The sequence below is a fragment of the Musca domestica genome, unplaced genomic scaffold (assembly GCF_030504385.1).
Source record: "Musca domestica strain aabys unplaced genomic scaffold, Musca_domestica.polishedcontigs.V.1.1 7, whole genome shotgun sequence".
Taxonomy (NCBI): Eukaryota; Metazoa; Arthropoda; class Insecta; order Diptera; family Muscidae; genus Musca; species Musca domestica.
This window is the reverse complement of record NW_026712383.1, coordinates 19125656-19147879: the sequence shown is the minus strand read 5'-3', so window position 1 is coordinate 19147879 and position 22224 is coordinate 19125656. Positions and strand designations below refer to the sequence as shown.

The window sequence follows — 22224 nt, the reverse complement described above, 5'->3', positions numbered from 1 at the left end:
GACACTGTACACCTAGGATGCACAGATTTCAGGAAATATTAATCCGGAATTTTCAAAAAATTTGGTATTTTTGTTACTTTTCGATGGAAACTTTCAAAACGCCAAAACACGTGTCTTCTTTTTAAGCTCTGCTCTCATATGCTGCTGGATTTTCCCTGAATTAATGTTTTGTGTTACGCAGTGTTATTATACTGTCGATATGAAGGTAGAGAAGACTTATCCAAGCAGTAATTGATTTTATTTGGATATATTTCTTAACACAAATTAAACGCAACTTACAGTGCTCTTTACTCGGTACAGTTGTTGTTGCGAGGGGTATCACTCTTCGATACTACCCCTCCTATCCAGACACCTCAAATTATATCGTTAATAACAAACCACCACATAAAACCCTGATAACAACCGAACCCAACCCAAATTTCGTATGTGCAAATAACAATTTAAATAAATATAACATTCCAACATTTTTATATACAAGTTTATAGCTTAACTCGGCCAGGTTATAGGTGTTCAAAATAAATATCCGGAGAACAGCATTTTTCAAACAATACACAAAATTCTTGGCATACTTAGTCCACAAAAACCAACAAAAAAATGAAACATTAAAAAAGGTAACAATATCTGAATTGTGCACAATATAAAACTCTTTATATGAAAAACGAATATACACACTTATCTGGGAAAAAATGTATGCTTCACATTTTGTTAATAACAGAATAAGGAAATTTATATGTGCCCCGCTAAGGATAAGGATGTGGGATATTAAAAAAAGAAGGCGAGCAACCGAAAAAAAAATGCGAAACTGAAACATGAAAAGTACTCATATGCTCTACTTAAGCTCTTTAATGTATAACCTTGACTTGTCCGTACTTGCATATGTATGTGTGTCTATATATGAATAAAAGTACTTGGATACACTGAACGACCTGCTCATCATAACGTTATTGTTTTTATGAAGCTCACTCAGGCGGTTTTGGTAACTGATATCTCCATGATATCGCACCGGCACATTTCGGTAAGAAAAAAAAAAAAAAAACAATAATGAAACGAAATTGTATATACATACGTATATGTAGATACGACCAAGAAGCCGAACATATATTAACTTTTAAACCTTACATGAACGAGAGAATAAACTTTAAAACCTTAAAGCCATTACCGCCCCTAAATATTGCAATATAATGGCATGAAAACTGTAACCAGGTTATATGGCGCTTGGTAATAATTTATATGTATGGATGTGTGTGTGTGTGTGAGAGTGAAGGCAACATTTAAAATCTCTATAGAACACACCCGCAAACACACCAACACATTGTAGCTAAAATGTATGCTTTAGTCATAGTATATATAATCGGTATCTTTCATACTATAGACCTGAGGTGAGATTTCCTCACCTCATACCTTAAGAATGGATGGATGACAAGTCAAGGAGACTGAAGATGTTAACACCGTCATAAAATTCTACAAAAAAAAAAAAAAAAAAAAAAAAACAAAAATGTTCAACGCATATTAAAATTTTATATGGCATCACATATAGAAAAAAAACAAAATATTTTACCCCCTCCCTCCACTACACATTAGTCTTGGCCCGGAAAAAGAATGTATTATATACATAGTATATATGTATATACATATGTATATTTACCTAAATGTATACGAAGTCATATAAAAGACAGAAAACCCAAACTGTTTTGTAAAATTTTAACAGCTTTTTGTTACCAGAAATGGCAAATCTGACGTCAATAATATTTGCCGGGATTCATATTAAGCGTGTATAATATATGTAAGGATTTCTTTTTCAATAATGTGTATGTGGATTTTATCGATATTTTGTTATAACGTAAATTGTGGTCAGTCTGAAATCTTAATGTACCAAAACCAGTATTTTTTCAAGGAGCCAACAACGGCAATTAAAAAGTTCTAAATGGAAGCAAAACATTTAGATTATTTAAAAAAAATATATGAATCCAAAATTTGTGTAAGGAAACAAATTATACGAATTATTTTACAAATATAGTTTTAAAAGAAACAAACTTTCTCGTTTATTTAATAAGATATAATAAATAGTAAAGAAGGTCGTTTGTATAAAAAAATAATGGCAGATATTCAGATAAATTAAGATACATTATAATCAAAATGTAAAAAAGACAACTTATTAAAAAAATAACTTCAAAGAGCAAATATATATTGTTTAAATAAGACTATCGGGCTCTTACATCACATTTTATAAGTGTTGTAATTATTCAAAATTTTGACCCTTTTGTGGGGGAGGTCCCTGATGGAGTGGACCGATATTGTCTATTTTCGCACCTGAACTTGGACTGATGAAAATATTAGGATTCGCAAAGTTCGAGGAAAATCGGATTATCCTTTCTCTTTCTGTGCAATAAATTATTTTCTTTGAAAATTTAGACATTTTGTGTGGGAGGTACCAGAAGGAGTGGACCGATATTGCCCATCTCCGAACTCGATCTAAGTTTGACAAAAATATTGCGATGTACCAAGTTTGGACCAAATCGGATACTCCCTTCGAGAGTTATCGTGCGCATCAGCCAGCCAGCCAGACAGACAGACGGACGGACGGACGGACATCGCTAGATCGACTCCAAATGTTCTGAAACGGATTTGGTCCAAAGAGACCTAGGGTCTAAAACCGTTATTTCGACTAGGCACGTTTTGACCGTATCAAATGATATATACCCTCTGTAGCCATATGGCTGAGGGTAAAAAAAGAAGACGTTTTGAAAATTTACATAGCAAAATAATTCAATAGAGGAGGACAGATCCCCACCTCCTAATTTTTTGTTGAAAATTTCGAATTAAGATTTCTTGAAGTCCGTGCCTTTTTGCTGTATAGATAACCATATGGTAGAAAATTTTAAAGCTCAAGCGAGCCTCTATTGGACCCTTTTTATCCTTCTTTATAGCAAAACTTTTATAGGTTAGTTTTAACCTATGCCTTATCTAAACATTTTTAAAGCCTTAAAACCTATTTGCCAATAGGAAAGTTTATTTGCTACACCTGAATGTATCAAATATTCATAGTCGGTTGGGTATCATAAAGTCTTTTGTCTTTTCGTACTGGTTTAAAAATATGCAAAAAAATCGGTGCAGTCTCATAATTTCTATTGCAATTAAGAAGATTATGAATGTTTTTTTGGTCATAACCGCCACAAATTAATGGGGATCATGTGCAAAAAAATCAGATATAATCCCGATTAAGGTGTAAGTATTTTAATGTGATTACGGCAAAGTAAATTTTCCTGGGAGAAATACCCGGTTTATCCAATTCTACAAAACTTGGACCGGATTCGAAGCAATTAAAGAAATATACATATACATACTGCATTATATACAGTCTAAATCTCCATTAATATGTATCTAAGCTTTACAGCCCCGACCGAGGCTTAAGATTTTCTCCTCTGAAGTATGTCCAACACCGGCTATACGATCCACAGTTTTTCTAAACTTCATAAGTTTTGTAAGTAGACGGCCTTCGGCCGGGCCATGAAGTTTTCTCCTCTGCGATTTGTCCAACTCCGACTACGCGATCCAGAGTTTTTATTCTCCAAACTTTATACCATTTTTATACCCTTCAACATAATATTAATTTTGTCATTCCGTTGGTAACACCTCGAAATATACATTTTAGACCCCATAAAGTATATCAATTCTTGATCTGCATAAATAAATAAATTCTATGTCAATTTAACGTCTGTCTGTGGAAATCACTAGAAAATTTTACTTAAATGTTTGTTTCGTCTGCAGAATTGAATTGGTATTGACAATGGACCGTATAGGTTCACGTCTAGTTTTAGTACCGTATAAATAATGTACCTCCCTATATTCGGAATTTTGATGATTTTAGCGACATTATTCACCGGACTCATTTCTAATTCCGTATTTGATGCAGCTCTAGGTCTTCGCATAGCCCTCATATAACGTTACCTTCAAATATTCGATATTTTGATAATTGCAACGATATTTTTTTACCGGAATCGTTTCAAATTTCCTATTTGAAGTTCGGAATTGTTGCTATAGCCTATTATAAAAAATTGAGTATGCAGGTTCACGTCTTCTTATAGACCACATATAACGATACGTTTCTCTATTCGCCACATTGCCGGAATCATTCCAAATTTCCTTTTTAAAATTCAGAATCAGTACTACAGTCTATGGCAACACATTATTTATACAAGACAACGTCTTCGTATTGCCGCCATTAAATGTTTTTAATTTTTATTTTTTGTAATTTTTCACGTTCCTTCTAAATGAATTATTAAAATGTCGACCTGGCCGAAATTTACTGTTTACAAAAAATTTTTTCATTCACCCTCAAATAAAATTTGACCACATACCAAATTTCTCATCTTAAATTTAAATTTTATTCTTTTATTAAACCTTGTGCATTTAAATACTTTCATAAAAACTTTTGTTCATCAATCCTACACAGCATCATAGACCCCAATTTCATATTTCAGATTTCCAGCCAAAATTCACGAACAGTACGTTCGTCTTCTTGGTACACTTTTCCAAATAATATTTTCAGACAATATTTCCAGCTCTATTTCTACTTCATAGACTATTCAGTACTTTTCGAACTTTTTAGTACATTTTTCCTAAACAACCTTCAAATCTCAATCCTACATACTAGCAGTGACCTCAATATCAACATGTCTCAATGTCTGTTCCATCCGTATATCCAAAACAAAATGGTACCTAATTGAGTACCAGTTGGTACAGTTATTACACTTAGAACATATTTGAAAAGTTACCCCCTTATATCAAACCTAGTTCCCAACTTAAGTCTTGGACTAAAAGTCTACATTTTAGCCCTATCCGTTCACATAATACTAAATAGTAAAAAAATTAGTGCTTTTAGTAAACTTTAAATTCGAATTTCATGAAAATCTTTAGTACATCTATCTGACACCCCATCACCGACCTTCATCCTAAATTTGGGAATTCTTCCTCTATCCGTTTGGCCAATACAAAGGGCTTAATGCGTAGTACCTTTTAGTATACTTACGGAATATATAGTGTCCTTTGTCGTCTCCTGACACTAAGCTACTTTCTCACCAATTTTCAACCCAAGTTCTCCTTAATTCTTCTTAATTCATATGCAAAATGTCTACCAAATATGCACACAGCTGTTACCAAATATAGTCCAATTTCTATATTTCTATATTTCCTATATTTCAGTCTTCCTATACCGTGCTGATTCGATCTAGAAATGTGGGTCCGTCTTCCAATTATGGTCCGATCCTCACTATACTTTGCATGACGTTCGAATTTGGGTCAGAATAGAGCTATTGTTGGGGGATATTACGCACTCCGCCGTTTTGTTATGTATTAAAAAAAATCTCAAATATCGTTGTCCATTTTAAAGCTAAATACAATGAAATGGTCATCCTAAATGCTTGACGTCTTCCCTGTAACTAACTCTCTCCTCATGTAGAGCGAATGCAAAATAAAAATTTGAACTGCTAAATTTATATCTCCATAACACTAGGCTTTAATTCTGACACCGTCGCTACCTCATGCAAATTTTGTGAGGATCGGACGATAATTGCGACCTGTATAAAATACCTTCAACACATAGTGTTGTAGAAAAACTTAAGAAAATTGTAAGTCAAATTGAAAAAATCGCATGCGATAAAAATATTACAAAAATTTAAAAAAAAAATACAAAAAATATTCACATTTTTATTGGGATATATATATGCGATTTTCTTAGATTTTATCTTTTTCTGGCCAGAAACCATTCCAAATTTATGAGAATTGTGAAAAGCATTCTAGCGGTTCTGACTTATGAGCGGTCTAACTGTGATATATGAATTTGTATATATTTTGCTATATATGCGACATCTTGGATATGAGCATCAATGTAACGGTCAGAAGTAACATTTTCGTACATTTGTGATTTTGCCAGGACTAAAATTATTCGCATTTTAGTGGAAGTTTTCGTATTTTTTACAAAAAAAAGTTATGGCCTATTTCACCCGCTAAATATTGTCCGATGACCAAACAAAATGCTAGGCTTCTGACCAGCCCTAAACTTTAGCCCCATGCTAATTTTTTCAGCTTTTTGGTCCATTTAAAACTCTAAATATTATGTGATCATCTAAAATATCATTAGACTTCTATTCTGACCCTAGCCTCACAAATCGAATGTAGTTTTGTGTGGGGTAAGATATTAGGTCAGGACAAAAGCCTACCATTTTGGTTTGTCATCGGATAATATTTTATAGATGAAATTGACCATAATTTTTGTTTCAAAAAATTTTAAATATAAATATAACCACGAATATTTAAGATGTTGAAAGTGGCTTTGCGACTCGTATATTAAAGTGCTATATCTGACTTTTGCATTGATGGCGATTTAATGGGCTTAATCAGAATGTATCTTAATATCTTGATAGATTCGCTCATTTCAGTCCAAAGGGTTTCAGATCTACTGAAACAATGCCATAAATTAGAGAGTTCTATGGTATCTCATGGTCGCTCCACCCGAATGTAGGCTTTGCTTATATGTTTACATTAAATTTTGTTTTTATACCCTACAACACTATGTGTTGGGGGTATTATAAGTTTGATTGGGCCAAAAATTATGTAACACATCGAAATATTGGTTTCCCACATAGGAAAGTATTATGGATTTTCATATCTCACCGATCTGAGCTGATCTAGCTATGTAAGTCCGTCCGTCCGTCTGTCCATGTTAATTTGTAATCACTCTACAAGTCGCAATTATGGTCCGATCTTCACGAAATTAAGAATGGAGGTGGGGATAGTGCCAGAATAGAACCCTATTTCTTTTGGAGATGATCGCATAATATCTAGGGGTTGAAATGGACCTAAAACTGAAAATTTTCATGATTTTGCAGTTGCTCTACAGGCCGCAATTATTCACCAATCAACGCGGAAATTAGCATGAGGCTAGAGCTTAGGTCTGGGCAGAAGCCTTCCAATTTTGATGTTCATCGGGTAATATTTAGTGGGTGAAATAGACCATAACATTTGCGTTAAATAATAGTTAAATTTTCCATTAAACCGCGAATACTTTTAATCCCGGCAAAATCACAAATAGACGAACAGGTCAATTCTGACCGTTACGTAGATCCCGATAGTAAATATATCGGATACATATAGCGAAATATATACAATGTGTATATGAAAAGGAAGGGGATGTCAGCTAGAACGCTTATATTACAAGAATGGCTAGAACTATTTTGGTATAAAAGAATAATATCTAAAAAAAATCGCATAAAAAGATGTCAATAATGATGTTAACATATATTTTGCAGTATTTTGTGATATATTTTTATTTTTTCATATTTTTTATCGCATGCGATTTTTTCATTTTGACTTATAATATTGGAGAATACATTTTGTAATATTTTTTTCATTTTACAACACAAGTTGAGGTTATTATATACCGATTGCAATTATCCTCACGAAAAAGGGTAGGTTAGGCTCAGAAGGGTTAGGCTCATTGTTTTCATAGATGTCCTGATTTTTTAGCCGTTATAAAAGTCACATATAGAATCCAAAGGACACATCTCGCATGAAGATAGAGTTTAGGACAGCGGGTAGAATAGACCACTACTTTTGTGGGAAAAAATTCCATACAAATATCGTAGATAAGCTTATCATACAGATGAGGCTAAATTTAGGATTACAGAGGGCCCTTTTGCTTTTAGAGATGATCGCAAAATAGTTACGAGTTCAAAAGAACCAAAAACAGAAAAATCGAAATCTTCCAAAATGGATTTGGACATAAGGGGACTTCTAACATATTGTAGTGTTGTAGGGTATCACATAGTCGGCCTCGCACGACTATAGCTTTTGCTTACTTGTTTATTTATGGATTACATGTCTTTACAGTTAAGTACATCTACTGGAAAAACTCCCGATGTATTCACATTTTTCCAAAGAATTTCATATTTTCAGTTTAGTTTAATTTATTTGTAAAACCTGCTCGTAAAGCTGTCGTTTCCCTTTTAAATCCATATTGTTATTTCAGGTCTTTTGTTTAAACCACATATTACTATAGTCCATTGTTGTAAACGTGGCATCAATATCCGAACATGTTCTGATGATATTGTTTGTTGTTCATATGGTTTATAGGCCATTAAATGACACTTTTAAGTTGTTGGCTAACATAGAATACAGAAATATACGAATATATGTATGTGCATACATAGAAATTACTACTCGCCTTACATTTTTTTCTGGGCTCCCAATAAGTGGGTCATTGTTTCTTTTGTTTTAAATTTCATACACACTGTGGAATATTGTTTTGGGGGTTATTGTAATGGCAATGATGAGGATGCTGGCATGGCAAAAACTGGAATTTTTTGAAGTTTTTTTTTTATGCCAACTATATTTATTGTTTAAAAATATTGTATGTTTTTTATATATATATATATATATTTTTTACTACGTTATATTGTATTTCCTTATTGTTGTTTTGTTTTTTATTTTGTTTTTTGTTTTTACTTACATACTACATTCAATTTCCACATGGTCTCTAAATATAAACCATTGACATTTGGGTTTTCTGCTCGACATGTTATCGATTTGCCATCATCATCTGTTGTTGGCACAAAACTCAATTCCGAACGTGTTGTATTGTTCGATATGTCATCCTTGAATGAAAAGAAGAAAACAAAAGGAATATTTTTATATTGTATTGTAGGTATATATAATTTAAAACATTTAATTCGTAGCAGGCAAAAAAACTTAATATATTGTATTGTCGATACTTAGATTATTTGTTCAAAATTTTCGTTAAATAATTATAAACACACATTTTCCAAGGTTCATTGAGTATAAATTCTTAATGAGAGTTTTTTTTTTTTTTAGTTTTAAGCATTTTTCATTCTTGTGAGTTGTTTAATAAGTTATTTCTGTGAATTAATATTAAAATAATAAAATATTAAAACATTGCATTTATTAAATTGTTTGCATTTGTGGACATTTTGTTTTTTTCCTTGGTGTGAAATATAAATTGTCGGAAAAATGGCCTTCGTTTATATTATTGGTATTGGTACCCAACACCACAAGGTGGTCAGGGTATTATGTCTTTGTGCATTTGTTTGTAACAGGCAAAAGGAAACGAGATAGAACCATATTTCCTTTTGATGATCTGCATAGGATCACATTTTGAGTCGATTAATGCATGTCCGTCTGTCTGTCCATCTATTTTTGTAAACAAAGTACTGGTCGCATTTATTGTCCGATTCAGATGAAATTTAGCACAAATAATTTGTTTGACCCAAGGACGAACCCTATTGAAATTGGAGACAATCGGTCAAAATTTAGGTATAGCTCCCATATATATTTTAGTCCAATTTGCCTTATATTGTGCACCAAACTTGTAATATCATCCCAAATAGTATGGAATTTTGCACGTACGACCAGATTGGAATTTAAAATAAGTGTGCCAAATTTGAAATTCAAAATCGGTTCAGATATAGATATAGCTCCCATATGTATTTCTCATACGATTTGTTTTTTTTTTTTTTTTTTTTTTCGTCCGATTTGCCCGTTTATTGTGCACCAAACGTGTAATATTAGACCAAATGGGATGGAATTTGGCACTTACGACCGAATTTAGTCTGGAAGCTAGTACGTCAAATTTGGTGGATATTGGTTCAGATATAGCTATAGCTCCCGTACATATTGTTCATCCGATTTGTTAAATTTGCCCTACATAGCCGTAATATGGACTCCGTAGTAACTATATTCGGGGAAATATATCAAATACAGTTCAGAAATACCTTTGAAAAATTTTATCGAGATCGGTTCAGATTTAGATATATCTCCCATATACAGGGTTGCCCATATTCGACGGACCCATCTGGCAACGCCATAACTTTTGACAGAGATGTCACATCGCTTAATGACATACCGCGTTTGAAGCGTCAGTCCAAGCAGATTCTTACCATGAACCAATACACGCCACGCGAGCGCTCTGAAATAGTTGAAATTTACATTCGACAGAAGAAGTCAATTGTGAAAACTCAACGTGCTTTTAAAACATTACAAAATGTGAGAAGTGCGCCTTCTAAGGGACCGTAAATAAGCAAAATTGCCGTTTTTCGCCACTGAAAATCCTCAGGAGATTCAAGAAGTTTCTCTTCATGACGAAAAAGTCACAGTTTGGTGCGGCGTTAGTGCGAAAACGGTCATTGGGCCGTTTTTCTTCCAAAATGAAGATGGCCATGCCGTTACCATCAATCAGGAGCGTTATCGCGACATGATGACCAATTTTGTGATGACAATTATTCGTCGAAAGCGTATGAGGCAGTTCTGGTTTCAACAAGACGTCGAATATGGGCAACCATGTATATCTATCCGATTTCAAGTTAATTGTGCACCAGATGGATAATACAAGCCCGAATTGAAAAGGCGCAAATGCCTCGACATATTTAGTATAAATCAATTCAGAGGAACATATTCCTCCCATATTTGGTTCCTTTGGACTTTTATTACTATAATCATAGTTGGTATGATTTCAAAAAGTCAGCCCCGCCCGACTTTAAGATTTGCTTTACTGCTTTTCCTTAAGGTTCCTTAACGTTCGTGTACACGAAACGCTACTTAATCTTAAGGCTAAATGGCGTTCTCTATTACAAACTTTTACTTGGTATATTTGGCAGTATAGCAAACAGTAGCATGGTTTTCAGTAGAGTTTTGCCAATTTAGTTCGACCGAACGACAAGTACCTTATCTAGTTCCGTGGACTCCGGTCATTTGTATGAAAACTCTGCGTATGAGGGATATGAAAATTTTAAACCACTCATACTGAACTATGAACTAGTTCGGCCAAATCTAGTTGCCAGCTTCTGATTGGATGGATACCCAATTTTGATATTTTTCCTTTTAATGCTTTTACTTGTACTTGATACTCTGATACTTTTACTTGTAAAATAAAAAAAGGTCGGACATAGCATCAAATTTTAGAACAAGTATAGATTTGGTCGAATTGATCATTTTTGGCACGCATTATGACGTTTATAACTTGACGGCCAATGAAACCATCACACTCTGCCCGAATGTTGCTCTGCGGTATTTCGGCCCATTCCCAGTGAAACACTTGCTTGAGGTGATCGACACTTTGGTATTTTTTAGTGCCAACCTTCCTTTGAAATATACTCCAGTCACAATTGTCCAACGGATTGGTATCCGGAGATTTTAAACAATATAATGAGCTGTCACTGGAATAATTTTAAGAGCTGTCGGACGAGTGGCTTACAAATGACAGCAGTCTGAAGTTGATTGCAGTTTTTTCATCTCACCCTGTATATGGAGTTGCCGATATATGTGGTCTACATGAAGACGTGTACCTTCATAGTCAATTTAAGATCATCAAAATACCGAGTATTGTGAGGTTTAGTTATATGGGGCTATACTGCATACGCAATTTTTTCATAGGCTGTGATTCCCATTATGAACTTTATATAGCAAATTTTAAACCATTCCGGACAAAAATGATCATCAAAATATCTTGTTCCAATATTCTTGTGGTACCGTTGTATGGAGGCTATACGATATCTTCCAGGGGGGGTAAAATGCTCAGAAGAAACTTCTGGTGTGGATTTTCAGACAATTACATTGCTAAAATTTAGATACAATCATCAAAAACCGAATATCGGGAGGTACCGTTATATGGATGATAGGTGATATCGTGGAACTTTAATAACAATTCTCTTCCTAGGGTTTAAGTATTCAGAAAGAAGTCCTTGTGTAGAATTTCCTACAATTCCATTGAAAAATGTGACTAAAATCATTAAACTAGAGAATATCGGAGGCATCGTTATATGGGGACAATACGATATCTTGGACGTGGATATAGCCCATCTTTGAACTTGACCTGCCTGCATACAAAATACTGATATGTTCTAAATTTTAGCTTCGTGCCACTAAAAAGAGAGACTTCAAATGCCCCCAAACAGATTGCGTCCAAAGAGATATGATACGTTATACATTTTCTTATCCTGATTTTAGAAAATTTCCCAGCTGAAAATAGGCTATTATTTTTTTTTTTAATTTATGTGTCTGTGAAACATTCTTGTATAGCCATTTAAGTCCTCATTTATTGAACTTCCTTTCTTAAAATACCGTACAAATAACATCTTTCATTTCCATTGTTTCTTTCACATCTGCAATTTCAATTTCTCATTGTCACAAGGAAATCTAAAACATCTCCGGATCATTACAATTCCCTTTCAGTAGCATAATACACTGCATTAGCTGCAGCGATAATCATGATAACCAATCGCAAACATTAACGTAAATGAATAGCAAATGGAGTTGTTGTAATTTACATTTGCTTTTACTCGCTCTCTCGTTTGAGCGGCATTAAAAACAATTGCACACTTTGTGCTATGGCAACAACCACCACAACAAATAACTAAATGTTATGTGTGCTTGTGTTGGCCAGTGATGGGATGCATACAAGCGTTTGCGACCATGTCAAAAAATTAATGCAAAATTTAACATTCCTAAAAAATTAAATAAGGATAATTTTAAATGGACCGAGTATGAGTGATGTTTGCGACATGATGTCGTAAAAGTCATATACTTGTAAAACAAAAAAACGAAACAAAGCTACGAATTATTAAAAAACAAACAGAAAGTCTTATTTTTAATTGTTTCCCACAATTTGTATTATATCCGTAAAAATGGCCCTCATTATATATGTCTTTAAATGCGGCGCCCAACGAAAATCTTACTAAAAATGTTTTTCAGAAATATATGAAAATATATAAGTGGTTTTTAGTTTGAAAAATAAATGCAGTATAACGGCGCTTTTAAAAAATTTGAGACAACTCGCCATATATCATTTGAAAAGTTTCTCATATATAAAAATTGTCAAAATATGGCGCCCAATTAAAATTAAAATGGGAATGCCATTTCCCATGGCCTGTAGCAGTATACAGGGCGAGATAAAAACTGCAATCAACTTCAACCTGCTGTCATTTCTAAGCCACTCATCCGATAGCTGTTAAAATTATTCCAGTGACAGCACATTATGTTGTTTACAAGCGTACAAAACATTTTGGTGAGAATTTTCCAGAAAAAAGTTATTGGTGATGGAATTCAAGTGTGATAGTGTGATTTCTTTAAATTTGGCTGGAAAACCACAAGTGGCTATTGTTATAGAACTTCAGCATTTAAATGTGAATAAATCTTTTGTGTCTCGTACCATCGCTCGTTACCATGGAATTGGTAGCGTAGACCAACGTCATGGAAGTGGACGGAAGAAAACAGCAACATCAGCAGAAATGGTTCGAACAGTAAAGAAACTACATGATCGAAAGCCACGTTGCAGTGGACGAAAGATGGCCCGTGAGCTGAGCATATCGCAATATTCCATTCGCAAATGTTGAAAAATGAGCTCGGGGTAAAGCAAGAACTTACACCGCAACAGAAAGAAAATAGACTCAAAAGAGCTAAAAGTTGCTTCGCTTGGCCGAAAGTAATGAACTGCCGAATTTGGTTTTCTTGTTTTTCGATGAGAAAACATTCGTTGTGCAGCAGTTTGTTAACAAACAAAATGATCGTGTTTATTTGCCAAAGAGGTCAGCTGAAATCTGCCGCTTGGCCGAAAGTGGTGAACTGGCGAATTTGGTTTTCTCCGATGAGAAAACATTCGTTGTCCAGCAGTTTGTTAACAAACAAAATTATGGTGTTTACTTGCCAAAGAGATCAGCTGAAAATGTGCACCTTCGGTTGGCCCCCAGAACTCAAGCGCCGGCCATGGTGTTGGTGTTGGCCGCCATAACAGCCGATGGTCGCTCTCCGCTCGTATTAATCGACCGTGGCATCAGAATAAATGCGAATATTATGGCATATTCTGGAGGATATATTAAAGCCTTGGGCACGCAAACATTTTGGCCGCAGACCTTGGACATTCCAACAGGACTCAGCACGCGCCAACCAAGAATGGTTACAAAATGAGGTTCCTCGCTTCATTTCTAGCGCACAATGACCACCAAAATCTCCGGATACAAATCCCTTGGGCTATTGTATTTTGGTAAGCAAGATTGGCACTAAAAAATACCAAAGTGTCGATCACCTCATGCAAGCGCTTAGCCGGAAATGGGCCAAAATACCGCAGAGCAACATTCGGGCAGCGTGTAACGGTTTCATTTGCCGTTTGAAGACCATAATTCGTGCCAAAGATGACCTATTCGAACAAATCTAAACTTATTCTAAAATTTGATGCTATTTCCGACATTATGGCGTTTGACTTTGTTGCAGTTTTTTATCTCACCTTGTATATATTAGGTTTTGATTGAAAAATATATTAAACAAAATGTGTACCTTCGGTTGGCCACCAGAACTCTAGCGCCGGTCATGGTGATGGTGTGGGCCGCCATAACAGCCGATGGTCGCTCTCCGCTCGTAATAATCGTCCGTGGCATCAGAATAAATTCCGAATATTATCTCGAAAATTCCAACAGGACTCAGCACCTTCGTACTCTGCACGCGCCACACAAGAATGATTACAAAATAAGTTTCCTCGCTTCATTTCCAGCGCCAAATGGCCTCCAAAATCTCTGGATGCCAATCCGTTGGACTATTGTGTCTGGAGTATTTTGGAAAGCAAGGTTGGCACTAAAAATTACCAAAGGATAGATCACCTCAAGCAAGTGCTTCGCCGGAAATAGGCCTAAATACCGCAGAGCAACATTCGGGCAGCGTGTAACAGTTTCAGTGGCCGTTTGAAGGCCATAATTCGTGCCAAAGATGACCTATTCGAACAAATCTGAACTAATTCTAAAAGTTGTTGATATTTCCGACAGTTTTTGCTTTCATTCAATAAAATTTAAGAAAATGTAAAAATTATGACGTTTGATCTTGTTGCAGTTTTTATCTCACCCTGTACAGGCAGATAATTTTATTTTTAACTATTTGCCACAACTCGTTTTATATCAATTCAAAAAGTACTTATTTAATATGACTTCAAATATGGCGCCCAACGAAAATTTTACTAGAAATGTTATTTCAGAAATAAATGAAAATATAAACGAGAGGGGGTATTAAAAAATAAATACAGTTCAACGAGGATTTTAAAATATTTGCGACAACTCGTCATTTGAAAAGGTTCTTATTTATAAAAATTGTCCAAATATGGCGCCCAAACAAGATTAAGCTTGGGAAATCATTTCCCATGGCCTGCAGCAGTATAGGAGAGTGGACGTAATGCATACTAGATTGCAAATACATGCCTTTAAATATCAGTTTAAAAATATACCAGTTTTAAAATACTTATAAATTAGGAATGTCAAAATATGGCGCCCAACGTAAATTGCACCAGAAATGCCATCTCTGATGGCCTGCAACAGTATATAAACGTATAAGAGCGGGCGTAATTGATTGCCAGTCACCCCTTTTTTCGCTGAGTTGTAGGTAAACAATGATAATGTGATTTAAATGTTTAAAAGTCTAAGGAAACAAGCTGTAACAAAAAAACCCGCCCTCAATAGAGTGGGCATCGGGGTACCACACCTTATATTTCAATAGGGAAAAAAACCCAGTTATTTTGATTGAAATACCATGTGGATATCATGCACATTTCGTAGCTGGTGTTGTTTGATATGCATGTGTCCAAACATCAATCTACACCAACAACATCATTATCCTCCACAACATCATCGCCGGCACTGTTACAGTTACAAATTGCTTGACGTTTGCCAATGTTGCTCGGCTGCCATTTTACAATTGCAACTTTGTTTAGTCAATGAACTAGAAATGGGTGGGTGGCATCTACCTCTCGTTCTACTTTTCCATTTGCAAAAAAAAAAAAAATTGAAATGTTAGACAAACCTTTAACGGAAATGTATTTCCATTTCCGTTTACGCGTAATCTAAATAGACAACCACCATGGCCAGAGAATCGAAAAATGCAGACATGCGCTGCGCGCAAACTTTCACATAAACTGAAAATAATAATGGTATTGGGTATTATATTTTAATTTAAATTGATTTTTTGTGCAGTTCGGTATTTGAAACGAAAAAATCAAATTAAATGCCATAAGAATGCAATGATATAAGGTAATGATATATATAAGGCTGTTGGGTTTAATGGTTAATTTCACTTAAATTGAAGTTGAAAATGAATTAAATTCGAATTTTTGGAAGATATGTCAGAATTTTTAAACCCTGTCTAGTTAATACTTCTGGATCAATTTTTATATTACATCAATTTTTATATCACATTACATTTAAAACGAAATCCATTATAAAGGGATGAAATGTAAAACAAAAAAAATGTATTCGTCCAGTATTTCCATTGAGCAAGAATCTAGAATCAAGATATTTTTAACACACCCCAGCATCTATAAACGAGGTTCCAGACATTCTATCATTGAGGTTACTGTCTGGTATGAGTAGAAACAGTAGTTTATGGAGAACTCTCCATGCTACTCATATATGCTGACGAAAGTTATGAGGGGTTGGGGATCAAATTTGTGGTATAATCTGGAGAATTGGATATGGCAGAACATGGATGTTAAATAGGCAAAAGTGAATAATATTTCAAACCTTTATTCCCAAAAAATTTGGCTTCATAATCTCTAAATTTTGGGTTAGTGTATTGCAATTAGTGATTGATAAATTGAAGATTGTTATGTTAAAAGTATGGCTAAAACTCTAAAAATGGCAAAAAGTGGGGAAAAATTCCAATTGTAGATTCAAATAGTACTACTTTATTTTCTGGCTGTCGTTTAAACGGTAGTATCCAAACGAATAAGCTGATATTTGAAATATTGTCTTCTCATTAACATCTCTAATATAGTTATAGTACTTAATGAAACATCGACATATCAGTTACTGACGATTTCATATTTAGTGTAGGTTTCAAAGACATTTCATTACTACATCAGCTTAAAGATTACGATTCTGATTGTCAAAGGAAAAAAACCATTCGCGTCGGAAAATGCACCACTTAAAGGTAGATGTAAGTTTTACCTAAAATTCCCAACTGAAATTTGTAAAACATAAATGAAAATATCTTAAACATAAAAGTTCTGATTGGAGAGAATCCAACTTTACAGAATCTGGTGTCAATAACTTCATATTTTTATGCCCTTCACCATACATACAGGTTGACTGCAACCAATTTCAGACTGCTGTCATTTCTAAGCCACTCGTCCGACAGATGTTAAAATTATTCTAGATACAGCTTATAATATTAAACATTTTGGTTAGAATTTGCCAGATAAAAATTATTCCTGATGGAATTCAAGCGTGATAGTAGGATTGCTTTATATTTGGCTGGAAAACCACAAGTGGCTATCGTTAGATCACTCCAGCATTTAAATGTGAATAAATCTTTTGTGTCTCGTACCATCGCTCGTTACAGTGATGCTGGTAGCGTAGCCCCGACGCCAAGGAAGTAGACGGAAGAAAAAAGCAACAACAGCACAAATAGTTCGAAAAAAAAAGAAGCAACTTCATCGAAACCCGTTTCGCAGTGGCCGAAAAATGGCTCGTGAGCTGAACCTATCGCAATATTTCATTCGGCAAATATTGAGAAAATGAGCTCGGGGTAAAGCCATTGAAATTACAAAAAGTGCAAGAACTTACACCGCAAGAAAAAAAAGAGAGCTAAAGAGTTGCTTCCCTTGACCGAAACTGGTGAACTGCCGAATTTGGTTTTCTCCGATGAGAAAACATTCGTTGTTCAGCAGTTTGTAAACAAACAAAATAATCGTGTTTACTTGCCAAAAAGGTCAGCTGAAAATGTGCACCTTCTCTTATCCACCAAAACTCAAGCGCCGGCCATGGTAATGGTGTGGGCAACCAAAACAGCGGATGGTCACTTTCCGCTCGTATTAATCGACCGTGGCATCAGAATAAATGCCGAATACTATCGCGAAAATATACTGGAGGGTCTATTAAAGCCTTGGGCACGCAAACATGTTGGCCGCAGACCGTAGACATTCCAGCAGAACTCAGCACCATCGTACTCAGCACACGCCTCCCAAGAATGGCTACAAAATGAGGTTCCTCGCTTCATTTTCAGTGCACAATGGCCACAAAAATCTCCGGATACCAATCCGTTGGACTATTGTGTCTGGAGTATTTTGAAAAGCAAGTTTGGCACTAAAAAATACCAAAGTGTCGACACCTCAAGCAAGGGCTTCGTCGGGAATGAGCCAAAATACCGTAGAGCATCATTCGGGCAGTGTGTGACGGTTTCATTGGCCGTTTGAAGGCCATAATTCGTACCAAAGGTGACCTATTCAACAAATCTAAACTTTTTCTAAAGTTTGATGCCATTTTTGAGATATTTTGCTTTCATTCAATAAAATTAAAAAAAAAAAGTAAAAATTATGGCGTTTGACTTTGTTGTAGTTCTTTTACCTCACACAGTATATGGTACCTCACGCATACTATAACATATAAATTGAAGGAAATAGTTTATATAGTCCAAATTGAGCATGTTGTAATAGTTATATCAGACTTGGGACAGTTACAAAATAGACAGTTTGGTGCAGTCCTTCGTAACCTCTCCCATTATGGGTGAACATTTAAAAAAATCATAACCCAACTCAAACTATACTTAAATATTCGGATATTGGCTGAGGGTATACATCTGTCGGCAAAACCGAGTGATACTTTTAAAATAGTTTTATAGAAATGGTTCTGTTAAAAAGGGAAAAATTGCCTTGGGTGGCCATACCGTAATCGGTCAAAATTTTGATTGTGTGCTAGCTGTATTTCATCAAATATTCACGATTATTCCCCTTTGACTTCTCAGCCATTTACCACTTATCTTTGACGGCACCTCAAAAATAATAGGCAAACAACAACTCGGAAGTGGCCAACCGGTATCAGCTCTGTATGGCATGTTGCATCCACTTGTTGAAACCAAATGTTGCCAATATCCTATTCTTCATTTTTTATGAACGAAAATTCACTCAACATGTCCCGATGACATAAAGGCTGGTCATTGCCCATTGTAGAAGAAAAATGGCCCAATTATTGCTGTGGACAAAAATTTGCACGAAAGAGTTACTCGCTTTGGGTTCATTGGATTTTCAGTACATCCGTGTGTATTTTCTCTGCCCCAAATGCGACAATTTTTCTTGTTTACATACGGTGCTACTCTTATTCTAAAATCCGTACGGAACAAAGACCTGACCTTAATATGTGCATAATTTATAGATTCAGAAATTTCAGAGCCCTGCCTCAATTGGCACGAATACTAGGAAATCTGATGAATTAGTACTTCAAAAGATGGTTAATTCATTTCGTTAAGCTGTGTTCCTGATATCCATTTTTTCTCGAGGGTATCTAATACAACAATTCTGTAGCAATATAAACTTTAAAGCAACACTCCTGTAAGCACTTATGACTCCTCCAGAGTATTGGATATGTTTGGAAGTATCACTTGATTTCACTGCATTTATTTGCACAACGCCCTTTGTACCGACCCCAAATTCTCATAGCATTTGACTCCCTGCCATTCCATTCCATTGCAATGCATTTGCAGCGAGTGACTACTTTGTGACTATTTGGTAAGTAAGTAGTGAAGTATTTATGGATGACCGCATGCAATTTGCACAAAATAAGTGCACGTAAATTGAACGTTTGTCTCCTTTTACTGGTCATACTGTCAGACAGTCGGCAATCCAGCCTGGCAGACAGTACGCTTTCTTTCCTTTGTTTTCTTTTTTTCACCATCGCCATCATCATCATCATTATACGGTATAAACGTTTGCTAGTTTTATTTGCAGGAAATTCTTTGCATAGGACTTTGTTTTGCGATCCTAGAACTCCCAAGGGGGAGTTCTATTTTGTGAAAAGGTTTGTTTTGTGTGGTGGCTACAATAACCCCAACAGGAGTTAGGTTGATGGGCTGCGCTCTCTATGGCCAGAAAGCAAACCAAACAAACAAAAAACTGTTACTAACTGTAGTCGTCGTTCCTATTGACAGAATGCGCTAGTCAGCACTCGTAGCCACTGCTGCTGCTTCAAATATTTAAAAATAGTTACAATGCATTTGTTTATTTGTTTACTACTCATTTTATGTTGGCATAGAGCAGGATGCTTTTTTGCGGTACGATATTTTGTCTGTGAAGTTTTGTATAAATGCATGAGCAAGGTATTTAATTTTTTTTTAACTTGCTGTAATGGAAAACCGACATATTTTACCGATATGGGTAACATTTTTACCTCCTATAATATATGGTAAAATACTAGGGTTTGGGGAACTTTTCAAAATTTAATTTTTATATTTAGTATATAGATATTTTGTTGCACAGTGTTTTTTATTTTTGATACTCCTGGCAAAACCAAAATTTTAAACCAACACCGTCATAAAAAATATTGAATTTTTTTAAGACCAGTGTGGCTTGTTTGTTCGGGATACCGTAGTATTTTGTTGTTGCAAAATGGTCAGGCTTATCCCTTTATTGTTGTTTTTATAAAAACAACGTTTGTTTATTAGTGGAGAACGATTTTAAGACCTTTTTAAATTAAGGGAGTTAAAAAATTAGGGCAATATACTTGAGCCATATAGTTGCACGTTTTTGTATGACCCCCATATAACCGTTGGCAGGAAACAATCTTGCAGAGAATTATGTATAAAGGTCTAGGTTTTGTTATAGTCCCCAAATAACTGTGCCTAATAATATTCAGGAATTTGACTATTTTACCACATTTTTTAACATCTTTCAATTTTAGAACTCGAAGCTTGCATGGGTAGTACCTCCCCCGACAGAAAATTGTATATATAAATGCACGGCTATACGAAGCCGTCGTATTATGATACCTCCCTATATTCGGCATTTTTATTATTTAAGCGAGAATTATTTCAAATTTAGAATGACATTGGGCACTACTTCCTACGAGGGAAAACAATCTACATATGCCCACATTTTAGTAAAGCCCTCATATAATTGTTCCTCTTACTATTCAGAATTTTCACAATTCTTGTCACATTTTTCACCGAGATTATTTCAAATTTAGATTTTGGAGTTCTTAATGGGTATTTCTTTCTATGACAGAAAAATTGCCTGCACAGGTCCAAGCTTCGTATGGTTCCCATATATTTAGTATTTTCACGCCTTTAACGATATTGCTCAACGGAAATATCTTAAAGTTGGAATCTGAATTTGATATATACTCTTTGAAAGAAAATAATCTATAAATATACAAATATATTCGGTATTTTTATGATTTATGCCTCATTCTTTTATATATTTTTTTAAGAGATATATATATATATAACATTTGGTATTTGGAGTTCTCCAGCAGGTACAAGGCATGACAATATAGGCCCCCGCTTTCGGCCTGCAAATACACCGATAAACAAACCATTAGAAATATAGACTTAATTTAAAAAAAATACCAATTTGGAACTTTAGTGGCTTTCGGGAAAATTTAACATTAGAGCAGATAATGATAAACAGGTAAGTTCCGCTGGCCAAACTTTTGAAGGAACTTTAAGAATTTCCGCAAAATTTAAAACGTGGTTCTTTATAAGTTATTTTTTTGCCATCGGCTGTAGTGCCCATTACGAACTTTAAAAGCGAAATTTTAAGCAATTCCGGTGGATAATGTCGCTAATATCATCAACATGTCGGACAAAGGGGGGCACCATTATAGGGAACCTTTAACAAGACGTGGACCTGCATAAACAATTTTCTGTCATAGGTTGTATTACCCATTACGAGCGTTACATATGAAATTTGAAGCAGTTCTGGTGAATAATGTCCTCATTAAAATACCGAAAATCGGGGATATCTTTATATAAGGGCTACATGAAGACTTGAACCAGCATGTACAAATTGTTTGTCATAGTCTGTAGTATCCATTACGAACTTTAAGTACGGAGTTTGAAACAATTTCGGAAAAATATGTCGCTAAAAGGATTAAAATACCGAATATCAGAGGAACCGTTGTGTGGGGAATATACAATAGCGTGCGGGTAAAGTACTTAAAAGGAAGTGCTTGTGTTATTTTTCAGATAATACCATAATTTTCCCTAATTCCAAAATGTGGCTGAAATCATCAAAATACCGAATATTGTGGGGTACCGTTATACCCCATTCTTCGAACTGGAACTGCCTGCAGAAAAATACTTGATCTGTCAAATTTTTCGCTTCCTATCTTAATTCGTTCTGACTCTAGCAAGACTACAACAGACGGGCGAGCAGATAGGGCTAAATCGTCTTGATTTTTATATATATCTACTTTG

At 35.0% G+C, this 22224-nt stretch overlaps 1 protein-coding gene across 1 annotated transcript in view; it reads right to left on the bottom strand.

Annotated features, from left to right (window-relative positions):
* Positions 1-22224, bottom strand: part of LOC101894038 (neural cell adhesion molecule 1-B) — a 503351-nt gene that overhangs the window by 114696 nt on the left and 366431 nt on the right. The window contains exon 9 of the mRNA XM_059129927.1: positions 8507-8651. Within this exon, the coding sequence (XP_058985910.1) occupies positions 8507-8651 (145 nt within the window). The remainder of the gene's footprint in view (positions 1-8506; positions 8652-22224) is intronic.